The sequence below is a fragment of the Dendrobates tinctorius genome, unplaced genomic scaffold (assembly GCF_039654945.1).
Source record: "Dendrobates tinctorius isolate UK_male_01 unplaced genomic scaffold, ASM3965494v1 ptg000158l, whole genome shotgun sequence".
NCBI lineage: Eukaryota > Metazoa > Chordata > Amphibia > Anura > Dendrobatidae > Dendrobates > Dendrobates tinctorius.
The window spans coordinates 22129613-22156507 of record NW_027361825.1 but is presented as its reverse complement, the minus strand read 5'-3'; the positions used below and the strand labels follow the sequence as shown (position 1 = coordinate 22156507).

At 46.6% G+C, this 26895-nt stretch overlaps 1 protein-coding gene across 2 annotated transcripts in view; it reads left to right on the top strand.

The window, feature by feature from the left end:
• The first annotated feature begins 136 nt into the window (after positions 1 to 136).
• Positions 137 to 26895, top strand: part of CLIP3 (CAP-Gly domain containing linker protein 3) — a 38492-nt gene continuing 11733 nt past the window's right edge. The window contains exons 1-12 of one of the 2 annotated variants that reach the window (XM_073549093.1): positions 137 to 394; positions 17188 to 17327; positions 17434 to 17573; positions 20455 to 20548; positions 21078 to 21239; positions 21354 to 21472; positions 21805 to 22041; positions 22932 to 23067; positions 23644 to 23772; positions 23870 to 24004; positions 24089 to 24212; positions 24294 to 24358. In XM_073549093.1, coding sequence (XP_073405194.1) covers positions 17192 to 17327; positions 17434 to 17573; positions 20455 to 20548; positions 21078 to 21239; positions 21354 to 21472; positions 21805 to 22041; positions 22932 to 23067; positions 23644 to 23772; positions 23870 to 24004; positions 24089 to 24212; positions 24294 to 24358 — 1477 coding nt within the window. In that variant the 5' untranslated portion in view covers positions 137 to 394; positions 17188 to 17191. Of the gene's footprint in view, positions 395 to 3031; positions 3051 to 17187; positions 17328 to 17433; positions 17574 to 20454; positions 20549 to 21077; positions 21240 to 21353; positions 21473 to 21804; positions 22042 to 22931; positions 23068 to 23643; positions 23773 to 23869; positions 24005 to 24088; positions 24213 to 24293; positions 24359 to 26895 lie in introns of those variants that run through there. The other variant, XM_073549095.1, reaches the window with a different exon arrangement.

Sequence of the window (26895 nt, the reverse complement as noted above, 5' to 3'; positions counted from 1 at the left end):
TATATGTCAACTTGTCTCCCCATAGGGCTGTATTGCTTGTGTTTCGAGGTCTTTATGTGCCTGCCTCCATTGCTTACTGTGCCTGTTGTGTTTTCTCCAGAAGCTACGCCTCCCTCCTCCTCCTCCTTCTCCCCTGTCTGCTCCCTTCCCAGCTCTCTCCTCCTCCCTCCTCTCGTCCCTCATTATCTGCACAGCTCCCCAGCATCCCAGTGACGCAGGAATGATAGAAAAAAGCATCACAGGAGCAGCAGCATCAGGAGAATAATCCCCCCAAATCCTGAGGATCCAGGAGTCGGCATCAGAAGAACAACACACCTGATCCAGCAAGAACCATCAGCACCAGCATCAGGTGCATCAGGACCGAGGACAGCAGCCCCTGCAAGAGCAAGGCCTGGTGAGTAAGACTATACACCTGCCAGAGTAAATCCTGGTGAGTCTGACCATACCCCAACCAGAGCAAGAATGGTGAGACTGACCATACCATACACCTGCCAGAGCAAGGCCTAGTGAGACTAACAATACACCTACCAGAGCAAGACTGGTGAGACTGACCATACACCTACCACAGCAAGGCCTGGTAAGACTGACCATACACCTGCCAGAGCAAGGCCTGGTGAGACTGACCATACACCTACCAGAACAAGGCCTGTTGAGTCTGACCATACACCTGCCAGAGCAAGGCCTGGTGAGACTGACCATACACCTGCCAGAGCAAGACCTGGTGAGACTGACCATACACCTGCCAGAGCAAGGTCTGGTGAGACTGACCATACACCTGCCACAGCAAGGCCTGGTGAGTTTGACCATACACCTGCCAGAGCAAGGCCTGGTGAGACTGACCATACACCTGCCAGAGCAAGGCCTGATGAGACTGACCATACACCTGCCAGAGCAAGGTCTGGTGAAACTGACCATACACCTGTCAGTGCAAGGCCCTGTGAGTCTAACCATACACATGTCAGAGCAAGGCCTCGTGAGTCTGACCATACACCTGCCAGAGCAAAGCCCTGCGAATCTATCCATACACCTGCTAGAGCAAGGCCTGGTGAGTCTTACCATACACCTGCTAGAGCAAGGCCTGGTGAGTCCGACTATAAACCTGCCAGAGCAAGGCCTGGTGAGTCTGGGATACACCTGCCAGAGCAAGGCCCTGTGACTCTAACCATACACCTGCCAGAGCAAGGCCTGGTGAGTCTGGGATACACCTGCCAGAGCAAGCCTGGTGAGACTGACCATACACCTACCACATCAAGGCCTGGTGAGACTGACCATACACCTGCCAGAGCAAGGCCTGATGAGACTGACCATACACCTGCCAGAGCAAGGTCTGGTGAAACTGACCATACACCTGTCAGAGCAAGGCCCTGTGAGTCTAACCATACACCTGTCAGGGCAAGGCCTCGTGAGTCTGACCATACACCTGTCAGAGCAAGGCCTCGTGAGTCTGACCATACATCTGCCAGAGCAAGGCCCTGTGAATCTAACCATACACCTGCTAGAGCTAGGCCTGGTGAGTCCGACCATACACCTGCCAGAGCAAGGCCTGGTGAGTCTGGGATACACCTGCCAGAGCAAGGCCCTGTGAGTCTAACCATACACCTGCCAGAGCAAGGCCTGGTGAGTCTGGAATACACCTGCCAGAGCAAGGCCTGGTGAGTCTAAACATACACCTGCCACATCAAGGCCTGGTGAGACTGACCATACACCTACCAAAGCAAGGCCTGGTGAGACTGACCATACACCTGCCAGAGCAAGGCTTGATGAGACTGACCATACACCTGCAAGAGCAAGGCCTGGTGAGACTGACCATACACCTACCAAAGCAAGGCCTGGTGAGTCTGAATACACACCTGCCAGTGCAAGGCCTGGTGAGACTGACCATACACCTACCAGAGCAAGGCCTGGTGAGACAGACCATACACCTGCCACATCAAGGCCTGGTGAGACTGACCATACACCTGTCAGAGCAAAGCCTGGTGAAACTGACCATACACCTGCCAGAGCAAGGCCCTGCGAATCTAACCATACACCTGCTAGAGCAAGGCCTAGTGAGTCTGACCATACACCTGCCAGAGCAAGGCCTGGTGAGGCTGGGATATACCTGTCAGAGCAAGGCCCTGTGAGCCTAACCATACACGTGCCACATCAAGGCCTGGTGAGACTGACCATACACCTACCAGAGCAAGCCTGGTGAGACTGACCATACACCTACCAGAGCAAGGCCTGGTGAGACTGACCATACACCTGCCAGAGCAAGGCTTGATGAGACTGACCATACACCTGCCAGAGCAAGGCCTGGTGAGACTGACCATACACCTGCCAGAGCAAGGCCTGGTGAGACTGACCATACACCTGTCAGAGCAAGGCCCTGTGAGTCTAACCATACACCTGTCAGAGCAAGGCCTCGTGAGTCTGACCACACACCTGTCAGAGCAAGGCCTCGTGAGTCTGACCATACATCTGCCAGAGCAAGGCCCTGTGAATCTAACCATACACCTGCTAGAGCAAGGCCTGGTGAGTCCGACCATACACCTGCCAGAGCAAGGCCTGGTGAGTCTGGGATACACCTGCCAGAGCAAGGCCCTGTGAGTCTAACCATACACCTGCCAGAGCAAGGCCTGGTGAGTCTGGAATACACCTGCCAGAGCAAGGCCTGGTGAGTCTAAACATACACCTGCCACATCAAGGCCTGGTGAGACTGACCATACACCTGCCAGAGCAAGGCCTGGTGAGACTGACCATACACCTGCCAGAGCAAGGCCTGATGAGACTGACCATACACCTGCCAGATCAAGGTCTGGTGAAACTGACCATACACCTGTCAGAGCAAGGCCTGGTGAGTCTGGGATACACCTGCCAGAGCAAGGCCCTGTGAGTCTAACCATACACCTGCCAGAGCAAGGCCTGGTGAGTCTGGAATACACCTGCCACATCAAGGCCTGGTGAGACTGACCATACACCTACCAAAGCAAGGCCTGGTGAGACTGACCATACACCTGCCAGAGCAAGGCTTGATGAGACTGACCATACACCTGCAAGAGCAAGGCCTGGTGAGACTGACCATACACCTACCAGAGCAAGGCCTTGTGAGTCTGTATACACACCTGCCAGAGCAAGGCCTGGTGAGACTGACCATACACCTACCAGAGCAAGGCCTGGTGAGACAGACCATACACCTGCCACATCAAGGCCTGGTGAGACTGACCATACACCTGTCAGAGCAAGGCCTGGTGAAACTGACCATACACCTGCCAGAGCAAGGCCCTGTGAATCTAACCATACACCTGCTAGAGCAAGGCCTAGTGAGTCTGACCATACACCTGCCAGAGCAAGGCCTGGTGAGTCTGGGATATACCTGTCAGAGCAAGGCCCTGTGAGCCTAACCATACACCTGCCACATCAAGGCCTGGTGAGACTGACCATACACCTACCAGAGCAAGCCTGGTGAGACTGACCATACACCTACCAGAGCAAGGCCTGGTGAGACTGACCATACACCTACCAGAGCAAGGCTTGATGAGACTGACCATACACCTGCCAGAGCAAGGCCTGGTGAGACTGACCATACACCTACCAGAGCAAGGCCTGGTGAGACTGACCATACACCTGCCAGAGCAAGGCCTGGTGAGACTGACCATACACCTGCCAGAGTAAGGCCTGATGAGACTGACCATACACCTGCCAGAGCAAGGTCTGGTGACTCCGACCATACACCTGCCAGAGCAAGGCCTGGTGAGTCTGACCATACACCTGCCAGAGCAAGGCCTGGTGAGACTGACTATACACCTGCCAAAGCAAAGCCTGGTGAAACTGACCACACACCTGCCAGAGCAATGCCTGGTGAGACTGACCATACACCTACCAGAGCAAGGCCTGGTGAGTCTGACCATACACCTGCCAGAGCAAGGCCTGGTGAGACCAACCATACACCTACCAGAGCAAGGCCTGTTGTGTCTGACCATACACCTGCCAGAGCAAGGCCTGGTTAGACTGACCATACACCTGCCAGAGCAAGACCTGGTGAGACTGACCATACACCTGCCAGAGCAAGGTCTGGTGAGACTGACCATACACCTGCCAGAGCAAGGCCTGGTGAGACTGACCATACACCTGCCAGAGCAAGGCCTGGTGAGACTGACCATACACCTGCCAGAGCAAGGCCTGGTGAGACTGACCATACACCTGCCAGAGCAAGGTCTGGTGAAACTGACCATACACCTGCCAGAGCAAGGTCTGGTGAAACTGACCATACACCGGTCAGAGCAAGGCCCTGTGAGTCTAACCATACACCTGTCAGAGCAAGGCCTCGTGAGTCTAACAACACACCTGCCAGAGCAAGGCCTGGTGAGTCTGACCATACACCTGCCAGAGCAAGGTCTGGTGAAACTGACCATACACCTGTCAGAGCAAGGCCCTGTGAGTCTAACTATACACCTGTCAGAGCAAGGCTTCGTGAGTCTGACCATACACCTGCCAGAGCAATGCCCTGCGAATCTAACCATGCACCTGCTAGAGCTAGGCCTGGTGAGTCCGACCATACACCTGCCAGAGCAAGGCCTGGTGAGTCTGGGATACACCTGCCAGAGCAAGGCCCTGTGAGTCTAACCATACACCTGCCAGAGCAAGGCCTGGTGAGTCCGACCATACACCTGCCAGAGCAAGGCCTGGTGAGTCTGGGATACACCTGCCAGAGCAAGGCCCTGTGAGTCTAACCATACACATGCCACATCAAAGCCTGGTGAGACTGACCATACACCTACCAGAGCAAGCCTGGTGAGACTGACCATACACCTACCAAAGCAAGGCCTGGTGAGACTGACCATACACCTGCCAGAGCAAGCCTGGTGAGACTTACCATACACCTACCAAAGCAAGGCCTGGTGAGACTGACCATACACCTGCCAGAGCAAGGCTTGATGAGACTGACCATACACCTGCCAGAGCAAGGCCTGGTGAGACTGACCATACACCTACCAGAGCAAGGCCTGGTGAGTCTGAATACACACCTGCCAGAGCAAAGCCCAGTTAGTCTGACCATACACCTGCCAGAGCAAGGCCTGGTGAGACTAACCATACACCTACCAGAGCAAGGCCTGGTGAGACAGACCATACACCTGCCACATCAAGGCCTGGTGAGACTGACCATACACCTGTCAGAGCAAGGCCTGGTGAAACTGACTATACACCTACTAGAGCAAGCCTGGTGAGATTGACCATACACCTGCCAGAGCAAGGCCTGGTGAGACTGACCATACACCTACCAGAGCAAGGCCTGGTGAGTCTGAATACACACCTGCCAGAGCAAAGCCTGGTGAGTCTGACCATACACCTGCCAGAGCAAGGCCTGGTGACACTGACCATACACCTACCAGGTCAAGGCCTGGTGAGTTTGACCATACACCTGCCAGAGCAAGGCCTGGTGACACTGACCATACACCTACCAGGTCAAGGCCTGGTGAGTTTGACCATACACCTGCCAGAGCAAGGCCTGGTGAGTGACCATACACCTGCCAGAGCAAGGCCTGTTGAGTCTGACCATACACCTTCATAGCAAGGCCTGGTGAGACTGCACACGCTGTAGTTACAGTATGTAGGTATATGATGTATATTGTAGTAATACGTGGTGGTAGGTGATGACAAGTGTATTGATTGGTGATACGGCACATGGTCAATAGCAGTAGTGACTATGATTTAATGACTAGCACTTTCCAAATTACTTCACATCCCAACCTGCCCACCTCCAGCCATGTACAGGAAGCCATCACTCTTCTCCTCTTATTTCCCTCAATCTCTTATTTCCTTTGGTCGTTTAATCTGTTTGTCTCTCCTTTATTTTCTTGTCTTCTCCCTCATGGCCGATGCACAAGCATCATCGTCTCATCCTATATAACTACCCTTCCCCTTTAAGGCTGGTCCCTGGCTTCTTGTTTTTTTTTTTCAATATCCCTGTTGGTCTAGACTATTCCCAAATCTTTTCTCTAATTCTCTGTTTCCATCTTTCTGACCACAAGCTTTCCAATATTTTCTGTTTCCATCATTCTGATCAAAAGCTTTCCCATATTCTCGCTTTCCCATATTCTTGCTTTCGCATAGTCTCGCTTTCCCATATCCTCGTTTTCTCGTATTCTGACTGTACCATATCCTCGCTTTCTCGTATTCTGGCTTTCCCATAAATTCGCTTTCCCATATTCTCGCTTTCCCATATTTTTGCTTTCCCATATTCTCGTTTTCGCATAGTCTCGCTTTCCCATATCCTCGCTTTCTCGTATTCTGGCTTTCCCATATCTTCGCTTTCCCATAGTCTCACTTTCGGATATTCTTGTTTGTGCATGTCTTCGCTTTCCCATATTCTCGCTTTCCCATATTCTCACTTTCCCATAGTCTCACTTTCGCATTGTCTCGCTTTCCCATTTCCTCGCTTTCTCATATTCTCGCTGTCCCATATCCTCGCTTTCTCATATTCTCGTTTTCCCATATCTTCGGTTTCCCATATTCTTGCTTTTGCATTTTCTTACTTGTGCATATTTTCGCTTTCCCATATTCTCGCTTTCCCTTATTCTTGGATTCCCGTATTCTCACATTCCCGTTCTTCTGTCTTCACTAAATGAAGCAGAATTCATGTAGCTTATACAGGCAGCTAAACCGCTATACCGGGGTCCAATAAGGAGACTGTAGTTGAATCTGTGCTTCATGGAACGTGATGGTATATTGGAGCGCGGTTAAAACTACAAGCAAAACATATATACAGTTGTGGCCAAAAGTATTGACACCCCTGCAATTTTGTCAGATAATACTCAGTTTCTTCCTGAAAATGATTGCAAACACAAATTCTTTGGTATTATTATCTTCATTTAATTTGTCTTAAATGAATTGAATGATATTAGAAGGGTGCCTTCTCCAAACTGCCATTTTTAGATCTCTCCACAGGTGTTCTATGGGATTCAGGTCTGGACTCATTGCTGGCCACCTTAGAAGTCTCCAGTGCTTTCTGTCAAACCATTTTCTAGTGCTTTTTGAAGTGTGTTTTGGGTCATTGTCCTGCTGGAAGACCCATGACCTCTGAGGGAGACCCAGCTTTCTCACACTGGGCCCTACATTATGCTGAAAAATTTGTTGGTAGTCTTCAGACTTCATAATGCCATGCACACGGTCAAGCAGTCCAGTGCCAGAGGCAGCAAAGCAACCCCAAACCATCAGGGAACCTCCGCCATGTTTGACTGTAGGGACCGTGTTTTTTTCTTTGAATGCCTTATTTTTTTCTCCTGTAAACTCTATGTTGATGCCATTGCCCAAAAAGCTCTACTTTTGTCTCATCTGACCAGAGAACATTCTTCCAAAACGTTTTAGGCTTTTTCAGGTAAGTTTTGGCAAACTCCAGCCTGGCTTTTTTATGTCTCAGGGTAAGAAGTGGGGTCTTCCTGGGTCTCCTACCATACAGTCCCTTTTCATTCAGACGCCGACGGATAGTACGGGTTGACACTGTTGTACCCTCGGATTGCAGGGCAACTTGAACTTGTTTGGATGTTAGTCGAGGTTCTTTATCCAACATCCGCACAATCTTGCGTTGAAATCTCTTGTCAATTTTTCTTTTCCGTCCACATCTAGGGAGGTTAGCCACAGTGCCATGGGCTTTAAACTTCTTGATGACACTGCGCACGGTAGACACAGGAACATTCAGGTCTTTGGAGATGGACTTGTAGCCTTGAGATTGTGAGGAAGCATGAGAAATTTGGTTTCTCAAGTCCTCAGACAGTTCTTTGGTCTTCTTTCTTTTCTCCATGCTCAATGTGGTACACACAAGGACACATGACAGAGGTTGAGTCAACTTTAATCCATGTCAACTGGCTGCAAGTGTGATTTAGTTATTGCCAACACCTGTTAGGTGCCACAGGTAAGTTACAGGTGCTGTTAATTACACAAATTAGAGAAGCATCACATGATTTTTCGAACAGTGCCAATACTTTTGTCCACCCTCTTTTTTATGTTTGGTGTGGAATTGTATCCAATTTGGCTTTAGGACAATTCTTTTTGTGTTTTTTCATTTAAGACAAATTAAATGAAGATAATAATACCAAAGAATTTGTGTTTGCAATCATTTTCAGGAAGAAACTGAGTATTATCTGACAAAATTGCAGGGGTGTCAATGCTTTTGGCCACAACTGTACACACAGTCTATACAGGGTACATCAGAAATACATATTATACAAAGTACATTATAAATGAACATCTGCACTAATAGCTAACCAGCTGAAGGACTAATTAACCAGACTAATATGAGACAGGAATTAGATACAGGAAGCATAAATACATACCAGCGATGCTATCACAAGGGGAGAAGAGAAATTAGATGCTTCCTGAATGCAGGCAGAAGGAAAATGGAGAACTGGAGGGAAATGGAGGATGAACTAACCATAATCCTTTGCAAAGGCTACCAAGATGCATTGCAACCTTACCAGAATGCACTGCAAAAGCTTACCAGAATGCACTGCAACGGAGGGAAAAAATATGATCATCAAAAGTGAAAGAAAAATAACACAATAACACTGCTGTTATGACTCTGGTCACTAGAGGGAGCCAAAAACAATTAAAACAATAGAATCTATGAAAATCTAAACATTTTATATATTCTCCAGTAAATCACTGTAAATATAAACAAGCAGACAGTCAAAGGTTATGAATTAGATGTTGGAGACAGAACACCAGTATTCTCGCATTCCCGTATTCTCGCATTCCCTTATTCTCGCTTTCCCGTAGTCTCGCATTCCCGTAGTCTCGCATTCCCGTAGTCTCGCGTTCCCGGCCGTTTGTGTTGGCTTGTATCTTAGATCTGATTTTCGGTCCCTTTCTTATTTTGTAGCCGTGTGACTCTTTGCTCTGTTCCGGCCCTCCCCTAGGAGCCCTGGCTTGGTGCCTGCGGACATTTTCAGACACTGCCTTCCTTCCCATGGAATAATCTAGCATCCTGAGAACAGTCCATGATGGTCCCTGGCTGCGAGCCTGGCTCTGTCCCACCTCTCTGTGTCTACAGATGGTAGCATTGTGTGTGATACAATCAGCTTCTTGTGGTCACATTATAGCTGCAGAATTGTAAACCCCAGACGTTTATTAAAGGGACCATCTGAATTGTATGATTATATTGTTATTATAGTGCTGGTCTGTAATATATGGTGTGATATAGTCCGGATAATAATTTGACCTTCAGTTGTATAGGAGGTCCATAGTGTGATTATGAATGACCTGAGCTGGATGCAGTTTTGCACTTGACTGGTATGATAATGGTCTGTACTGGCATTTTTAAAGTAAAAGAACAACTTTGGCGATTTTTCCTTTCTTAAATGCCTGTATTTTGGGCTTAAAAGCATTTTTGCAATTGGATTTCATAAAAAATTTTGCACCGTTTGACTTTTACTGCCTCTTTGTTTGCCTACTTATTGCTGGCTGCATAATGAGTTAACTGAGGATCTATTAGCGAGCTAATTATGTGACATTTGTAACACTATTATATGTTCTGCTCCATTTCAGCTCATCTATAACCACATCAAAGTTCGGCTTACCTTTGATGTGGTCTGTGGTCATAAATCAGCACAAAGGGGTTTAAAAAAAAAGACAGAGACTGGGTTTTTGTTTGCCTGGCTGGAGAATAAGTTAACTGAGGATCTATATGTGAGATTATTGTGATTGGACATCTATCTGTCTTTTTCTGAGCTCCTCTTTGATAAGTTATTACAACATCAATGTTTGGTTCACGTTTAACTTAGTCTCAGGTTAGAAGTCAGGACAGGGCAGTTCAGAAAAAGACAGAGACTGTCTTCTGACTGATGCAGAATAAGCTAACTGAAGGTCCATTAGTAAGCTCCTTCTGATGGGAAGTTTGTAATGCAGTTGTCTGTCTTTTTCTGAGCTCCTCTTAGCTAAGATATGACACGATCAATGTTCGATTCAACATTTGATGTGGTCTGGGGTCATAATAAATCAGCACAGAGGAGTTCAGAAAAAATACAGATACCGACTTATAAAAAAACTCTCCTGTCAGAACAAGCTCACTGACGGATTCTCAGTTTACTCATTCTGAAGCCAGCAATAAAAAGCGCAGCACAGAAGCTATAAAAGGCAAATAATACCACATTTTTAATGAAAAAGTATGCAGATGTATACCAACTAGGCATAGGCCAAAAGTGCATTCTTTTGTTCTTTGTTTGGTAAATGGGGGCTTACTGGAATGTTGATGAGTAACTAAACTTTTTCTTTTTATTTAATCATTGATTATCCTGTGCAAAGTTACAAATCTTTGTAATTTAAATCCTTACTTTAGGAAACAAAATAAGTTGAGAAAAGGAAGGAAAATAATTTAATGGAGTATTTTACAAAGAAATCAGAACTTTGCTAAGGCTAATTAAATAAAAACATTTGGCAGGATCTTTTTTCAGCGTACACTTTATACCAAGTACAAGGACGTAACAGAACAATGATCTCCAACCTATGATTCTGCAGCTGTTTCTATAACACTGATAGCCACAGGACCCCCTATAACTGTGACAGCCACAGGACCCCATAACACTGACAGCCACAGGACCCCCTATAACTGACAGCCACAGGACCTCATAACACTGACAGCCACAGGATCCCCTATAACTGTGACAGCCACAGGACCAATAACAGTGACAGCCATAGGACCTCATAACAGAGACAGCCACAGGACCCCTATAACAGTGACAGCCACAGGACCCAATAACAGTGACAGCCACAGGACCACTATAACAGTGACAGCCACAGGACCCAATAACAGTGACAGCCACAGGACCCAATAACAGTGACAGCCACAGGACCCCTATAACAGGTCCAGCCACAGGACGCAATAACAGTGACAACCACAGGATCCCTATAACAGTGACAGCCACAGGACCCGCTATAACAATGACAGCCACCGAACCACCATAACAGTGACAGCCACAGGACTCCCTATAACAGTGACAGCCACAGGATCCCCTATAACTGTGACAGCCACAGGACCAATAACAGTGACAGCCACAGGACCCAATAACAGTGACAGCCACAGGATCCCTATAACAGTGACAGCCACAGGACCCCCTATAACAATGACAGCCACCGAACCACCATAACAGTGACAGCCACAGGACTCCCTATAACAGTGACAGCCACCGGACCTCCTATAACAGTGACAGCCACAGCACCTCCTATAACAGTGACAGCCACCGAAACAACCATAACAGTGACAGCCACAGGACCCCCTATAATAGTGACAGCCACAGTAGCTCCTTTACCAGTGACAGCCACAGGACCCCCTATAACAGTGACAGCCACAGCACCTCTTATAAAAGTGACAGCCACCGAACCACCATAACAGTGACAGCCACAGGACCCCCTATAACAGTGACAGCCACCGAACCACAATAACAATGACAGCCACAGGACCCCCTATAACAGTGACAGCCACCGGACCTCCTATAACAGTGACAGCTACAGCACCCCCTATAACAGTGACAGCCACCGAACCACCATAACAGTGACTGCCACAGGACCCCCTTTACCAGTGACAGCCACAGGACCCCCTATAACAGTGACAGCCACAGCACCCCTTATAACAGTGACAGCCACCGAACCACCATAACAGTGACAGCCACAGGACCCCCTATAACAGTGACAGCCACAGTACCCCCTATAACAGTGACAGCCACGAGACCTCCATAACAGTGACAGCCACAGGACCCTCTATAACAGTGACAGCCACAGTACCCCCTAAAACAGTGACAGCCACGAGACCTCCATAACAGTGACAGCCACAGGACACCCTATAACAGTGACAGCCACAGCACCTCTTATAAAAGTGACAGCCACCGAACCACCATAACAGTGACAGCCACAGGACCCCCCCTATAACAGTGACAGCCACCGGACCTCCTATAACAGTGACAGCTACAGCACCCCCTATAACAGTGACAGCCACCGAACCACCATAACAGTGACTGCCACAGGACCCCCTTTACCAGTGACAGCCACAGGACCCCCTATAACAGTGACAGCCACAGCACCCCTTATAAAAGTAACAGCCACCGAACCACAATAACAGTGACAGCCACAGGACCCCCTATAACAGTGACAGCCACAGTACCCCCTATAATAGTGGCAGCCATAGCACCCCCTATAAGGCTACTTTCACACATCAGGTTTTCGGCGTCAGGCGCGATCCGGCGTCGTGCCGGAATGCCGGATCCGGCAAATGTTTTGTAAAACCTGAAGTGCCGGATCCGGTTTTCTGCCGGATCCGTCTTGTTCTTGACAGACAAAACCGGATCCGTCTCATCCGGTTCATCCGTTTTTCTATCCGTTTTTCTATCCGTTTTTCGACGGATTACGCCGGATCCGGTTTTTAAAATTGACCCTTGTGGCCTTCCGAACGGGATTGGCTACTGGAAAACTAGATATAGCATGTTCCTACAGCCCTTCTTTGACAGGTTGTAGAGAAGAAAGTGCAGGTTGGAGAGAAGAGCAAGTTACTGGCGAAGATGGATGTTGTCATTGGAAATATTACCACTAGAAGTTCTGTGACGGTTTCAGTAATGAGGGACAATTTTGCACTATACTTTATGTCACCTCAAGGCAGAGTACACTGGGATGACAGAGTGTGAGAGATTTTTGCCCTAAACTTGTGTACCTTCTGGACCAACAGTATATACCTTTGCCAACCAAAGTTGGCTATCTTGTCATGGTCTTACTATTTTTAGCTTTAGGCCACAGGTGTGTACCTGGTTGTGTTTTATGCAAAGTATTTCACCTTTTAACAAAAGTTGTGTACATTGGTAGGAAATCACCAACAATAAACACAACTTTTTCGGTGAAATACTTTGCTTCAAACACAACCAGGAACACAACTGTGGCAAAAAGCTAAAATTTACCCACAGTTATACCTGGTTTTGAATACCTTTTTACCTTTGAAATACCCTGTATTTAACCTTTTTTTAAACATAGTTCGCCGCAGAAAGAAATGACAGACAACCATTGTGAAACGATAATTTAACTTTTATTTAAATTTTTTTTTTTTTTTTTGTTTTTAAAGTGCAAAAAACTTTTTTAATAAAGGTTTTAAACCCAATGGGCATTTTTATTACAAAAAAAAAACATTACAAATCTGTGTACTGTGGGGTGGAAATACTGCTGGAGGGGCTGCGGGACACTTCGACACTGGGTGTGTGGAGAGAGGACTGGGATCGTGGTGGGGAAGGAACAGTTAGAGGTGAAGGTGTGGAAAAAGCTACAGAATGGGTGGACATGTGGGAGGCAGAAGAGGTGGTGGGCGGTGGAGTGGAGGGTTGGGCAGGGACTGTAGGAGCAGATGATGTTGATGGAAAGTTGTATGGGGAAGGAGTTTGGTACGGGGAAGGAGTTTGGTACGGGGCAGGTTGCTGGAAGTGGGGAGATGTCTGGTACTGGTGAGGTTGCTGGTATGTAATAGGAGGGGGAGGATGGAAAGTGGCTGGAGGGGGTGCAGATGTAATAGGAGGGGGAGGATGGAAAGTGGCTGGAGGGGGTGCAGATGTAATAGGAGGGGGAGGATGGAAAGTGGCTGGAGGGGGTGCAGGTGGAGGAACTACAGTGGTGGGAGGTGGAGGTTGGGAGGTAACTTGCTGGAGAGCACCGTGGCACGAATGCATTACATGCATCTGCTGGGTAGGAGATAGTGTTGCCATGCGCTCCACAACAGACCTGAAAAAGGTGTGGTTTGGCGAAGATCTTGCTTCTGAATGCATGGTTTGCAGAAGTGTCTTCACCTCCAGAATGCTGGAGTTGATCTGCTGAAAGCCTGCGGAGATTTGCTCTGACAAGACTTTGAGACAGTTCTGGAAAGATGCATTCAGATGCAAGAACTCTTGCGCATAACTCTTTTCCTGACCCCTCTGCCGCTGCCGCCCAGTACCCGCAGGTGTACTAGAGGTGGCAGGGGCAGAAGGGTGGGGTAAAGGGAAAGCGATCTCCTCACCAGCAGCTTCATGTAATGTAGGCGGCCACGATGCTCCTGTGCTGGTGGATGGGACAGATGGGTCGAATGTGTGGGAAGGCTGGGAAGGTGCAGATGTACCGGGGCGGTCGAAGTGTCCCTCGGTGCCGGTCTCCTCAGGGATCGCCTCAGAAGGGTCCAATCGTGCAGGCTCCCGAGTGCTGCTCACCGTGCTGTGTAATAAAGAGAAAAAAAAACAATTAAAATACTGACATGGTATGGCCCTGGCTGAAAAAAAAAGTTACATCTAACATTTTTTTTCACATGTGGTGTGTAATATTTACCTTCTGGTGACCATTGTTTCCCGGAGGAACGACAGGGCTTGTGCGTACTTGTACTTGCTCCTGCGTCCTCCAGATCCACTCGGGGCCCGCATCTCTTTATTGAACTCCTTCTTGAAACGATCCCTCACAGACCGCCACCGATTCACAATTCTGTTCCCTGAAACGAGAAAGGAGTGGTTAGTATACAACATCAGTGTTTCACAAACTCCAGTCCTCATGGTCCCCAGGGGTCATGTTTTCAGGATTTCCATAGTAAATAGAAATCCTGAACACATGATCCGTGGGGACCACGAGGACTGGAGTTCGGGAAACACTGGTTTACATCAAGCAACCGGTACTGTATATACTTACGCTCTTTAATCTGGGCCCGAGCTTCGAGGTCCTCCCAGCGGCCCACAAGGAGAGAACAGATTTCCTCCCAGAGTCGTCGGGTAACGATAAGGTCAGCGTGGCGGCGGTCAGCCATATTCCAGAGCGGCTCCCTTTCTCTGACGAGATCGATGAGGCGGTCCACATCAATCCCTCCATCCTCACCGTCAGAGTCGGGAGCACGCTGTGAAGGCTGTTAAAGAAAAAGACAAAAATAACATAATTAGCCTCCACAAAAGAAATGAAATAAAAAGTGCAAAAAAACAAAGCAAAAATATTTATACTTACACGCTGGTGACCGCCGCGTTGCTGTCGCCGATGACCCTGGGAGGCACTGCGAGGACCTCTTGGCCGAGCACCAGATTGGGAAGACTAGAGAAGAAAACAAAAAATGTTATGTCTTTGGATGTAGGCATTTGTTTGCTGTGTGTGGTCTGCAGAACATTGTTTTCTATGTGTTGTGTGTAGTGTGATGTTGTGTTTCTGCGTTTGATGCAAAAAACTTACCAATTGTGAGCCCACTCCAAGTGTCTGTCCACCCCTTCCTTCTTCTTCTGGGAGCTCCTCTTCATCTTGTGATTCCTGTTTTGAAATAAAAGGCAATGCATAGACATATATTACAGAGATGATGGATTTTGGAAATAAAAACTTACCGTCAAACGCTGACGATGCGAGGGAGGGCTCCCAGAAGAAGATGTGCTGTCCTGTTGATGGCCAGACTCCATGGCTGTGGGTATTGCTGCTGCCAGTGATGCCATTTCTGCTGCTGCTGCTGCATCTCTTTGGCGGCTGTTGAATAAAGAGAAACAAAGGGCCAATGAATATCTTGATATTCCATGGCCCTAGTTTGGAGGAATGGGGGATTTGATAATTACCGTCTCTCATCTGCTTCTGGACTCCCCTCCCGTTGTTCAGCATGCTGCTCCATTTGGGGTGGTGCTGATGGTGCTGCTGCTGCAGATGTCTGCTGCCTGCTCCTGGTTCTTGGCTTGGGTGGCATGTTGGGTGTGGCTGAGGGTCCCATTGTCTTGCTTTTATATATCTCCTGTGGGCAGAGCTACTGAGCATGCTCAGACCAAAAAACCGGATCCGGCGCATTGCGGCGCTCATAGGCTTTCATTGTGTGAAAAAGCCGGACGCGCCGGATCCGGCGGGTACGGCTTTTTCGCCGGAGACAAAAAACGTTACAGTAGACGTTTTTTCCAGACGCCGGATCGCGACACATTGCGACACATTGCCGGATCCGGCGAAAACCGGATGAAACGCATGGCCATCCGGCGCGATCCGGCGCAAATGCAAGTCAATGGGGGGGAAACCGGATCCGGCATTGCATTTCGCCGGATCCGGTTTCTGTCAAAAGCGCCGGATCGCGCCTGACGGCGAAAACCTGATGTGTGAAAGAGGCCTTACAGTGACAGCCACCGAACCACCATAACAGAGACAGCCACAGGACCCCCTATAACAGTGACAGCCACTGAACCACCATAACAGGGATAGCCACAGCACCCCTATAACAGTGACAGCCACTGAACCACCATAACAGTGACAGCCACAGCACCCCCTATAACAGTGACAGCCACCGAACCACCATATCAGTGACAGCCACAGGACCCCCTATAACAGTAACAGCCACAGCACCCCCTATAACAGTGACAGCCACCGAACCACCATAAAAGTGACAGCCACAGGACCCCCTATAACAGTGACAGCCACCGAACCTCCATAACAGTGACAACTACAGGACCCCCTATAACAGTGACAGCCACAGCACCCCCTATAACAGTGATAGCCACAGGATTTCTATAAAAATGGCCACCACAGGACCTCCATATCAGTGACAGTCATGGGACCTCCATAACAGTGAGGAGTCACATGACCTCCATATCAGTGACCACTGCAGGATCCTTTTATTAGGATCCTCATAACAATAACAGCCACAAATCCCTGGCAACTTTGACTGCCAGGCCCAAATAGCAGTGACAGCCAAGGGACACCAATGGGTTCAGGTTGGCCCTCTACCCATAGTAGCAGCAATACAGAGAGCCTCCTCACCACTCACATTGTTGCACGTACCATTGAATCCACATCAGTGCCATATAGTCCTGTTGGACACATACTAGAGCAGTGTTCCCCAACTCCGGATCTCAAGAGCCACCAAAAGATCATGTTTTCAGGATTTCCTTAGTATTGGACAGGTGATGGAATTCTTGCCTGTCCAGGTGATGCAATTGTCCCCTGGGCAATACTAAGGAAATCCTGAAAACATGACCTGTTTTTGGCTCTTGAGGACCGGAGTTGGGGAACACTGTACTAGAGAATGATACGGGTAAGTCATCTATGCTCTCGGGTTACTTTTAGGACTGACGTTGTCTAACGACCCAATGATAGAGGCTTTTTTTCACAATGAATCTTCTCAAGTGAGCACCTTCCTAAAGTCATCATGTAGTCAATGATCATACTTGGGACATTATTAATGTCTTCCTTGTGTTTTATTCATTTCAATTCTACCGGTTCCCACAGAATTATGACCAGAGAGGACCCTCTAGATTGTGCATCGGAGGAGAACCAGCGTCCCATCGATTTCCAGAGTCCTATTCTGGAGAAACGGAAAAGACCAGTGGTTCACTCCTCAGCCCCGGCTCCTCTTCCTAAGGATTATGGTAACTACTGATACCTTCCCATACCCAAAACTAGTTTTACTGGTTTTAGTGTATTTTTAGCGGGATTGACTTAATTTTTCTTTCTTGTTCTCATTTTCTACTTCAGCTTTCACATTTTTTGATCCCAATGACCCTGCGTGCCAGGAAATATTGTTTGACCCCCAAACTAGTATTCCAGAACTCTTTGCCATCATCCGGCAGTGGGTGCCCCAGGTCCAGCACAAGATAGACGTTATTGGCAGTGAGGTAAGTACTTTGTGATTGAACGAGTGATTATAGAAAACGTGCTTTCAAGTTGGACATCACCCATGAAAGCAGAGGTCCTCTTCACCCATCATATGGCCTAGCATGCCAGGAATATTGTCACATGTACTGTGGGTTTCCACCAGTGCCACATAGTTCTGCTATAAAATATACTTCACAAGGTGATGACACGGGTCTGTTTTATGCGTTTTACTTTTAATTTGCTCCAAGGCTTCTAAAATGAAAAATGAAGCAACTTCATCATAGGTCAGCCTTAAAAAATCTTCTACTGTTGCTTATTGGCTTCGCCTTTGAAACTTAAGGTGTTTCCATTGTTTAGAGTAGCCATGCCTACTCTACAAAGGGTCAGCTCTTCAGATCAGGTTCACTAGTTGCAGCTGGGCTTCCACATAGACAAAACACTTAAATATCAGGTCAATATTGCTTTGAGGGAAGTCCTAGAATCAGCATTTATTTATACCAAGCAGTTCAAACCTTGGGCCTGTTTACAAAGTGATACACGTGCAATAGTAAGTTCTAGTGGATATACAAGACTCATTGTTTCTCAGAAGGACAAAAGTCACTGTCTTTTGGAGTACTGTCACACATGCAATAGTAAATTCTGGTAAATAAACAAGAATCATTAGCCCCGATTCATTAAGAATGGCGTTGTTCAAGCCAGTCTTGATGAGATGGCATGTCAGTCAGACGATCTTGATTCATTAAGAGGCAAATGACAGAGAAAGGATTCAGAAGGATCTAGATAAGCTTGAACAAAGGGCAGCGACTAACAGAATGGTATTTAACAGAGAGAAATGAAAGATTCTACATCTGGGAAAGAAAAACGAAAATTACATCTACAGAATGGGAAGAATAGAACTAAGCAACAGCATGTGTGAAAAAGACTTGGGTATACTAATAGATCAAAGACTGCACATGAGTCAACAGTGTGATGCAGCAGCAAAAAAGGCAAACACCGATCTATGATGTATTAGGAGAAGCATAGAGTCTAGATCATATAAAGTAATTATTCCCCTCTGCGCCTCCTTTGTCAGGCTTCATCTGGAACACTGTGTCCAGTTCTGGGCACCACATTTTAAAAAAGACTTTGAAAAACTGGATAAAGAATAGAGAAGAGCTAACAGGATGTTGAGCAGACTGCAAAGTATTCCTACGAGGAACGGTGAAAGGATCTGGGAGTGTTTAGCTTGCAAAATAGAAGCTAAGAGGAGACTTAATAGCTGTCTACAAATATCTGAAGGGCTGTCATATTGTAGAAGGATCATCTTTATTCTCAATAGCACATGGAAACACGAGAAGCAATGGGATGAAACTGAAAGGGAGAAGATACAGATTAGATATTGGCAAAAAATATTTTTAACAGTGAGGATGATCAATGAGTGGAACAGGCTGCCACGAGAGGTGGTGAGTTCTCCTTCAATGGAAGTCTTCAAACAGAGGCTGAACAGACATCTGTCTGAGATGATTTAGAGAAGCGATGACCCTGAAGGTCCCTTTCAACTATAACATTCCATGATTCTATGAATGCCTTAAAAGTGGTGTGTGCCTCGCCAAAAATCTTACACCAGTCAGGCACAACCGCACATCATCAGTAATTTAGAAACTGGCATGAAAACACCAAAAGTCACAAAACTTGCTATTTTTCAAGCTAGATTTGAGGCATAAACACTTTAATGAATTTGAGCCGTTATTCTCAGAAGGTGAAAAAGTCTTGGTCTCTTGGTGTAAAGTCACACATGCAATAGTAAATTCTAGTATATAAACAACAATTATTGTTTCTCAGAAGATGAAAAAGTCACAGCCTCTTGGAGAAGAGTCACACATGCAATAGTAAATTTTTGAAAGTAACAGAAGGAAAAAAGTCTCGGTCTCTTGGAGTACTGTGAACAGCTTTGCCTGCATGTCTGCACATCTGCAGTGTGAATCAAACATTACAGATCATCAGATTAATATAATAACTCTAACACACTGTGGTTACATAATACAAACCTTATAGTAGTCAGATCCTGGAGTCATGTCATGTAAGGGTTACTTTACTGGAGCAAATATTCATATTAACTACCGGTATCTTTGATACAGCGAAAGAGGAAACAAGAACCAGAATATCATTCTATGATTACTGAAACTTAATTTGACGGTGTGTGTACGTACAGTAGATGGAGCGAGGTAGCTAATGACTGCAGTATCAGACTACACATGGAAAGTTTGTAGTCAAGGAGACACATATCTATGTCTATATAGCTGTTGTATACACAAAAAGTGTATTTCTCTACTCTCTTTTTTTGGATGTATTGAAGCATTAAAATATTAGTTGTACAGAATAGTTTGGAAAACCGATTCCAGTAATCACCGTTATTGTGTCCAGAGTTCACATACGACTTCTTGGATCCACTTCAAAGTCTTTTATTTGTAAAACTCAGGTAATGGAGCTTGAAAGCGAGGACTGTAAATACTGTTATCGCTCAATGTTACCCATGGGGTTTGGAAACCTTTCTTTCTGTGAAGCTGGAGCACCAGGCTTCACCACCAGCACTGGTGACCGTCTGAGGATCTTCTAATCCTTTCATATAAAATATCGGCATGCGGTTAAGACCACCACATACATTGGATATGCCAATTTCTCCAGGATGGACAGATCATCTTATGTGTATGAAGATTTCCTATCTCTCCCTGGCATGATAAGAATTGGGCGGTTTCACTTTATTCACTAGAGCCTTGTGTTTTGCAGGCAGATATTTCACTACCAGATGATACTTTCCAAGGCGTACTCCACTCTCCCCAAAAAGATCACCTGAGTTTTATTGACAAAGGGTTACATTATTGGTTTGCTTATACCTCAATATGGTTTTTTTTCCCCTCACAGATCTTGAAAAGGGGCTGCCATGTGAATGACAGGGATGGACTAACAGACATGACGCTATTACACTATGCGTGTAAAGCTGGAGCCCATGGTGTAGGTATGTATGGGTCATATAATGTGTGAGTAATGCAAACTCTATACAAAATACCATAAACTGTGCCCATTACCCATCACCATCCATCTGCAGAGACATTACTATAGGGGTGTATAGTTCATCCCAGCCCTACCCAAAGGGAAAGCCTCCAGGGGGACCCACTTGCCAGGAGGCTTCCCAATGACTGGGAGATTTGCCAACCATTCTGGGAGTCTGAGTGATCTGCAGATTGATTGGATGGTGGAACCAAAGACATCCACTTGGAAGGAGAACATTGATTTTGGTTTTGAGTTGGCCGCTAGAAGTTTCTACCAATGAATGTATCAGAGGTGACGTTACCCATTGCTACTGCAAACCAACCTTGGTAATGTGTGAACAGTGACTACACATCCATTAGTCATTGTGGCTGCACCATCCAATGGCTCTAGTGTTGTGCTGGGTGAGTTGGGCAAATGGCGCTACTATGGTTGTTCTAGGTGTAGGTTTGGCAGAGTAGCAAAACTTTTCACACAGGGTGTGTTCATTTCTTCAGGAGACCCTGCGGCTGCCGTACGACTGACCAACCAGCTTCTCCAGCTGGGAGCGGACGTAACCCTACGCAGCCGCTGGACCAACATGAACGCCCTTCACTACGCGGCCTATTTCGACGTCCCAGAACTGTTACGCATCTTACTGAAAGCCTCCAAGCCTAAAGGTGAGAATAAAAAAATGTGGAAAATAGCAAAAAAAAAAAAAAAAAAACACATCCAGGAATGATCGCTGCTGAAGATTCTCAATACCTGACCCCTCTCTTCTCTTCACCCGTCAGTGCTCAATTCCACCTGCAGCGATTTCAACCATGGCACCGCTCTGCACATTGCGGCTTCTAATCTGTGCCTGGGGGCTGTTAAATGTCTCCTGGAACATGGCGCCAACCCCTCGGTCAGGGTAAGTAATGCCTTACCTGCTTAAGATCACCTTTTCTTACCGTCACCAGTCTGGATGGAGCATGAGATATCTCCAAAATATCCAAAGATGAGTGGCAATGTGGTGACGTACATGTGTCTCCATTTACAGAAGCCTTAACTTGGGAAAAAGTTTTGAAAAATTTAGGAACAGATATATTTCAGAGCAGAAACTATGATGAACCACTGAGTGCCCAACCTGCATCTACAGCATCAAAGCTGGCCCTTTCAGCTGCTACGTAAATCTAAATTGTGTCCTCCATACCTCATTACTATTACTATAATGTATTTTTCTTTTTTCCATCTCCTTCACAGAACAGTAAAGGCCAGGTCCCAGCAGATGTGGTTCCTGACCCTATGGATATGGGACTAGACAAGGCCGAGTCAGCCATGATTGCAAAGGAACTGAAGCAGCTGCTTCTGGATGCTGTGCCCCTGACCTGCAACCTGCCCAAAGTCACGCTGCCCAATTATGACAACATCCCTGGTAACCTGATGCTCGCGTCTATTGGGCTGAGGCTCGGTGACCGGGTACTGCTGGACCTTGAAAAGGTACAAGATCGTCCAGATCGGCGGGGTTGGATTCCACCCGTCAGATTTTATTGTTTTGCTGAGATTAGGGGCACTGCAGTTGACCGACAGACACTTATCTCCCTCTCTCCATACACATTGTCTTTCCTATGCCAACTATCTTATGTTTATGGGAGAATGATGGAACTTCCAGAAACCATGATTAGCAATCTATGGAGGACGCATATAAGAAGAATGTTAGTTATAGAGGTTTTCCGGTTTAAGGGAAAAAAAGAGTTATCTCCTATCCATAAGATATGGGAAAACGTATTGTTCACAGAATGTCCAACTACTGGTACTCTCAGTGATCCCGAAAACAGGGCTTTGCCCTATCTCGAGTGAAGCAGAGCTTCCATGTTTCAATAATTGTCTACAGGACTGTTGGAAATAGCGCTGTACTCAGCTTTCCCCGGCAGTCCCATAGACAAAGAATTGAGCCGATGTCAAACATGTGCACCTCTGCTCTACTCAAGATTTCAAGATGGGGCTCGCTTTTGCCTTCTTGCACAACTGTGGCCCGGGAGTACGTGTAAGTCTGTGGTGCTGGAAATCTGAAGCTAGCTGAACTCAGGATAGTCCATAGCTCTGGTATCTGTGCCATTGTTAGAAATGGAGCGGCTTATCATATGCACAACTAGCGGCTCTATTCAACTCCTCCTGGGCACAAGTTCTCCATTCTGGTCATCGTGAGAGTCCCACCACAAGCAAGCACCTGGTTCTAACAGTTATCCAAGGTGATACCTTAAAACATGACCACAGCACAATTGGTACTCTATCAATTATAGTCTAATTCCCATCCTCTTACACGTGGTCCTCATGTCAGGTGTCAGGGAGCCCCAAGCTTATCCTAACATTGCGTGCTTTTATTACAGGCTGGCACACTGCGTTTCTGTGGCACAACTGAATTTGCTAGTGGTCAGTGGGTGGGAGTGGAGCTGGACGAGCCAGATGGAAAGAATGACGGCAGCGTGGGAGGCATCCGCTACTTCATCTGTCCCCCCAAACATGGTTAGTACTCCTATGTGTCAACAGAAGAGGGGACATCACTTGGACAGTCCTAACAATAGCCGGCACTCACATCTTCTTTTAAGAATTGCTTTGTTGATCCAGTAGTATAAAAAGGCACAAAAATGGTTGAACACAACGGGGCAAAAATTAAAAAGGCAGAAAAGAAATATCCGCTGCGCTCCCAGGCAACATGTCTCAGACCTGCATTGTCTTTTGTCATGCCTTTTTCATTTTTGTGCTATTGGGTTCAACCATTTTTTGTGCCTTTTATATTATTGAATCAATAAAGTGATTCTTTTAAGAAGACGTGCGCACCGGCTATCGTTTGGATTGTTGCTATTACTACAGCATTTTGTCGTGCACTTGGACAGGTGAGCTGATTGCTCCTTTTTTTACACTACTTTTTCCTAAAGTAACATTGGGATGTGTTATACTGCTGGATTTAATTATTTCCCCTATATATGATAGCAGTACATAGGTTTACAGGACTTTACATAATACCACACGTCCTTTAACTGTGTTTTTCATACCTGTTGTATTCCCACACACTTATTCTATACTATCTTTGCTTCCTAGGACTTTTTGCTTCAGTGTCCAAAATCAGTAAAGCTCCAGATCAGGCGCCATCCTCTGTCACCTCCACACCTAAGACCCCACGAATGGACTTCTCCAGAGTCACTGGCAAAGGAAAAAAAGAGAAAAAAGGTGTGCATGCACTGGAAGTAACCAGCAGGTTGGAGGGTCCGGCTACACTAAGGTCCACTACTACTGTAACGATGCCATGTATGTTGTCTCCATCCAGCAATACAAAAAAAGTCTGTCAGCGTGGGCAGCTTAGACAAAGAGGGGCTCAACATCGATCTGGGGGACCAGGTGCTCGTGGCTGGACAAAAGCAGGGATTGGTACGCTTCTATGGCAAGACAGACTTTGCACCAGGTAAGCTCTATTACATATTGCAGTCAGTATAAAGTGATGGAGAGCAAGGTTTCCAGTGTACGATGATCTCTTCTTCTCAATCAGGATACTGGTTCGGAGTTGAGTTGGAAAAGCCAACAGGAAAACATGATGGTTCAGTATTCGGGGTCCGATATTTTACCTGCTCCCCAAAACATGGCGTATTTGCTCCACCCTCCAGGGTTCAGAGGTAAGTTTGGTGTAAGGCGCCCCACATACTTTGCAGAAAGGCTTTAGAGTGATAATCTAAATATCTGGATATCTTTTGTAGGATTGGTGGCCCAAAAGAGCCTCAGGTGGAGAACAATGGTGTGAAAAAGGTTCATCAAGTTACTAGTAAGTGTGTGGTGGATGAATCCTTCGGGGTGGTGCTTGTGATATTTCTGGTCCTACTGATTCAATGAAGATTTCACTATAACATCAAAGACGAGAGCAAAAAGATTCACAAGACCCTTGTCCAGCTGCCACGTTGGGAGTCACAGACTATAAACGTGGTCGCTGGACCATGGTCCTTTGAATGTTTTTGATTGTCTCTAGTAGACACTTATGGAATGGAGTCCAAATGGGAAAAAAAGATCAAATCTTTGTTCATACTTCTAAAAATGGCCATACATATTAGATGAATGATGGCCAGTTCCGGAAATTTTGACAGAAAGGGCCAACTATTAGGCTGTGTGCACACGCTGCGGATTAGGTGCGGATTCATCTGCGCGGATTTTGTAAAATCCGCAGGTGAAACCGCAGGTCAAAATACCTGCGGTTTTACCTGCGGATTGCTCTGCGGTTTTGCCCTGCGGTTTTCCATCTCCTCAAATGTCAATTCTTTCTGTGGATTGAAAACCGCAGATAATCCGCGCGGAAAATTCCACACCGTCTGCACTGCGGTTTTTGATTCCCATAGGGAATCATGGTACTGTACACCGCAGCAGAAACTGCTGCGGGTCCGCAGCAGCCAAAACCGCTGCGGAACCGCAGCAAAATCCGCAGCGTGTGCACACAGCCTTAAATGTGAACGAGACTGGCCAGACACCCGAATGTCACTATCTCATATACTACCACAAAGAACATTGATCTCTAAACATTGGCAATCCAGGAGATAATAAACTACCACTCCCATCAATCACAGGAGGGAGTTGTAGTTTCACAACAGTGAAAGGCCATAAGGCCCCGTCACACTAAGTGACTTACCAGCGATCCCGACACCGATATCAAGGTGTCAGGATCGCTGGTAAGTCGCTATGTGATCGCTGGTGAGCTGTCACACAGACAGCTTCACCAGCGATCAGCACAGCGATGCCGAGCGCCCGGCATCGCTTGCCATCGCTGTAAAAAATAGAATCAAAATAAAAAATATAGTTATTCTCACCTTCCGACGTCCTGTTCAGCCATCCTGCCTCTCTCCACGCTCTGGTCCCAGTAATCTTTTGCACGAATGACCGCGAGATGTCACGGTCTCGCGGGATCGCGAAGTCTCACAGTCATTCGTGCAAAGGATCACTGGGACCGGAGCGTGGAGAGAGGCAGGATGGCTTAACGCGACGTCGGAAGGTGAGAATAACTATATTTTTTATTTTTTTTATTATTTTTTACAGCTGATCGCTGGTCTCCCGCCTGTCACACACAGTGATGCGTGCTGGCCAGCGGGAGACCAGCGACCAAAGAAATGTCCAGAGTTTTCTTCCAGCGATCAGCGATACCGGCAGGGGGGGCCGCTCGCTGATCGCTGTCACACACAGCAATCTTGCTGGTGAGATCGCTGTTACATCACAAAAGTTGTGACTCAGCAGCGATCTCGCTACCGAGATTGCTTAGTGAGACAGGGCCTATAGGTGAGGGATACGATTACAGGTATTTATCGTTGTTCACAGAGTGACAGCTACATGTCAGCTTCTCTCTACCCCGGCATAGAGAACGTTGTCTTAATCAGTACATCCCCCCTCTCTGATTTCTACTGTCTACATAACAAAAATTCTCTAATATAAGCAGAAAATGACCGATTGGTAAAATCGAGTTTTTACGTTAAATTTATTTTTTTTTTAAATGTTTGATTTTTTTCAATTTCCATATCATTATCTGTATGAAAAACTCAGGAATGTGGAAATTTTCATGCTGGCAACTAGGCTAAATATTAGACACCAACTTGCTGATTTGCACAGATGACTTTTTAGCAACTTGATGATGTCACATCTCACCTCCTCCTCCTCCTGTACAATGACTGATTTCACCTCTATATACACTAGATAACACAGGACCCACGATTCACAATAGGAGATATCACAGCTCACCTCCTCCTACTGTACAATGACTGATAACACTTCTATATACTGTAGATAACACAGGATCCACCATTCACAAAAGGTGGTCACAGATCACCTCCTCCTCCTGTACAATGACTGACAATACCTCGATATACAGTAGATAACACAGGGTCCACCATTCACAGTTGGTGATATCACAGCTCACCTCCACCTCCTGTACAATGAATGATAATTCCTTTATACACAGAAGATAACACAGAATCCACCATTCACAATAGGTGATGTCACAGCTCACTTCCTCCTCATGTACAATGAAAGATAACACCTCTATATACAGTACAGTATGCAACACAGTATCTACCATTCACAATAGGTGATGTCACAACTCACCTCCTCCTCCTCCTGTACAATGACTAATAACACCTCTATATACAGTAGATAACACAGGATCCACCATTCACAATAGGTGTTGTCACAGCTCACCTCTTCCCTCTCCCTTGTCAATGAACTTTTATGAGATTGGAGCATGCCCAGTTTATACTGTTATATAAACAATTTGGGCCTGAGTCAGTTTATTGCTGCTGCTATCCATGTGAAGAACAGGAAGTAAGAGTC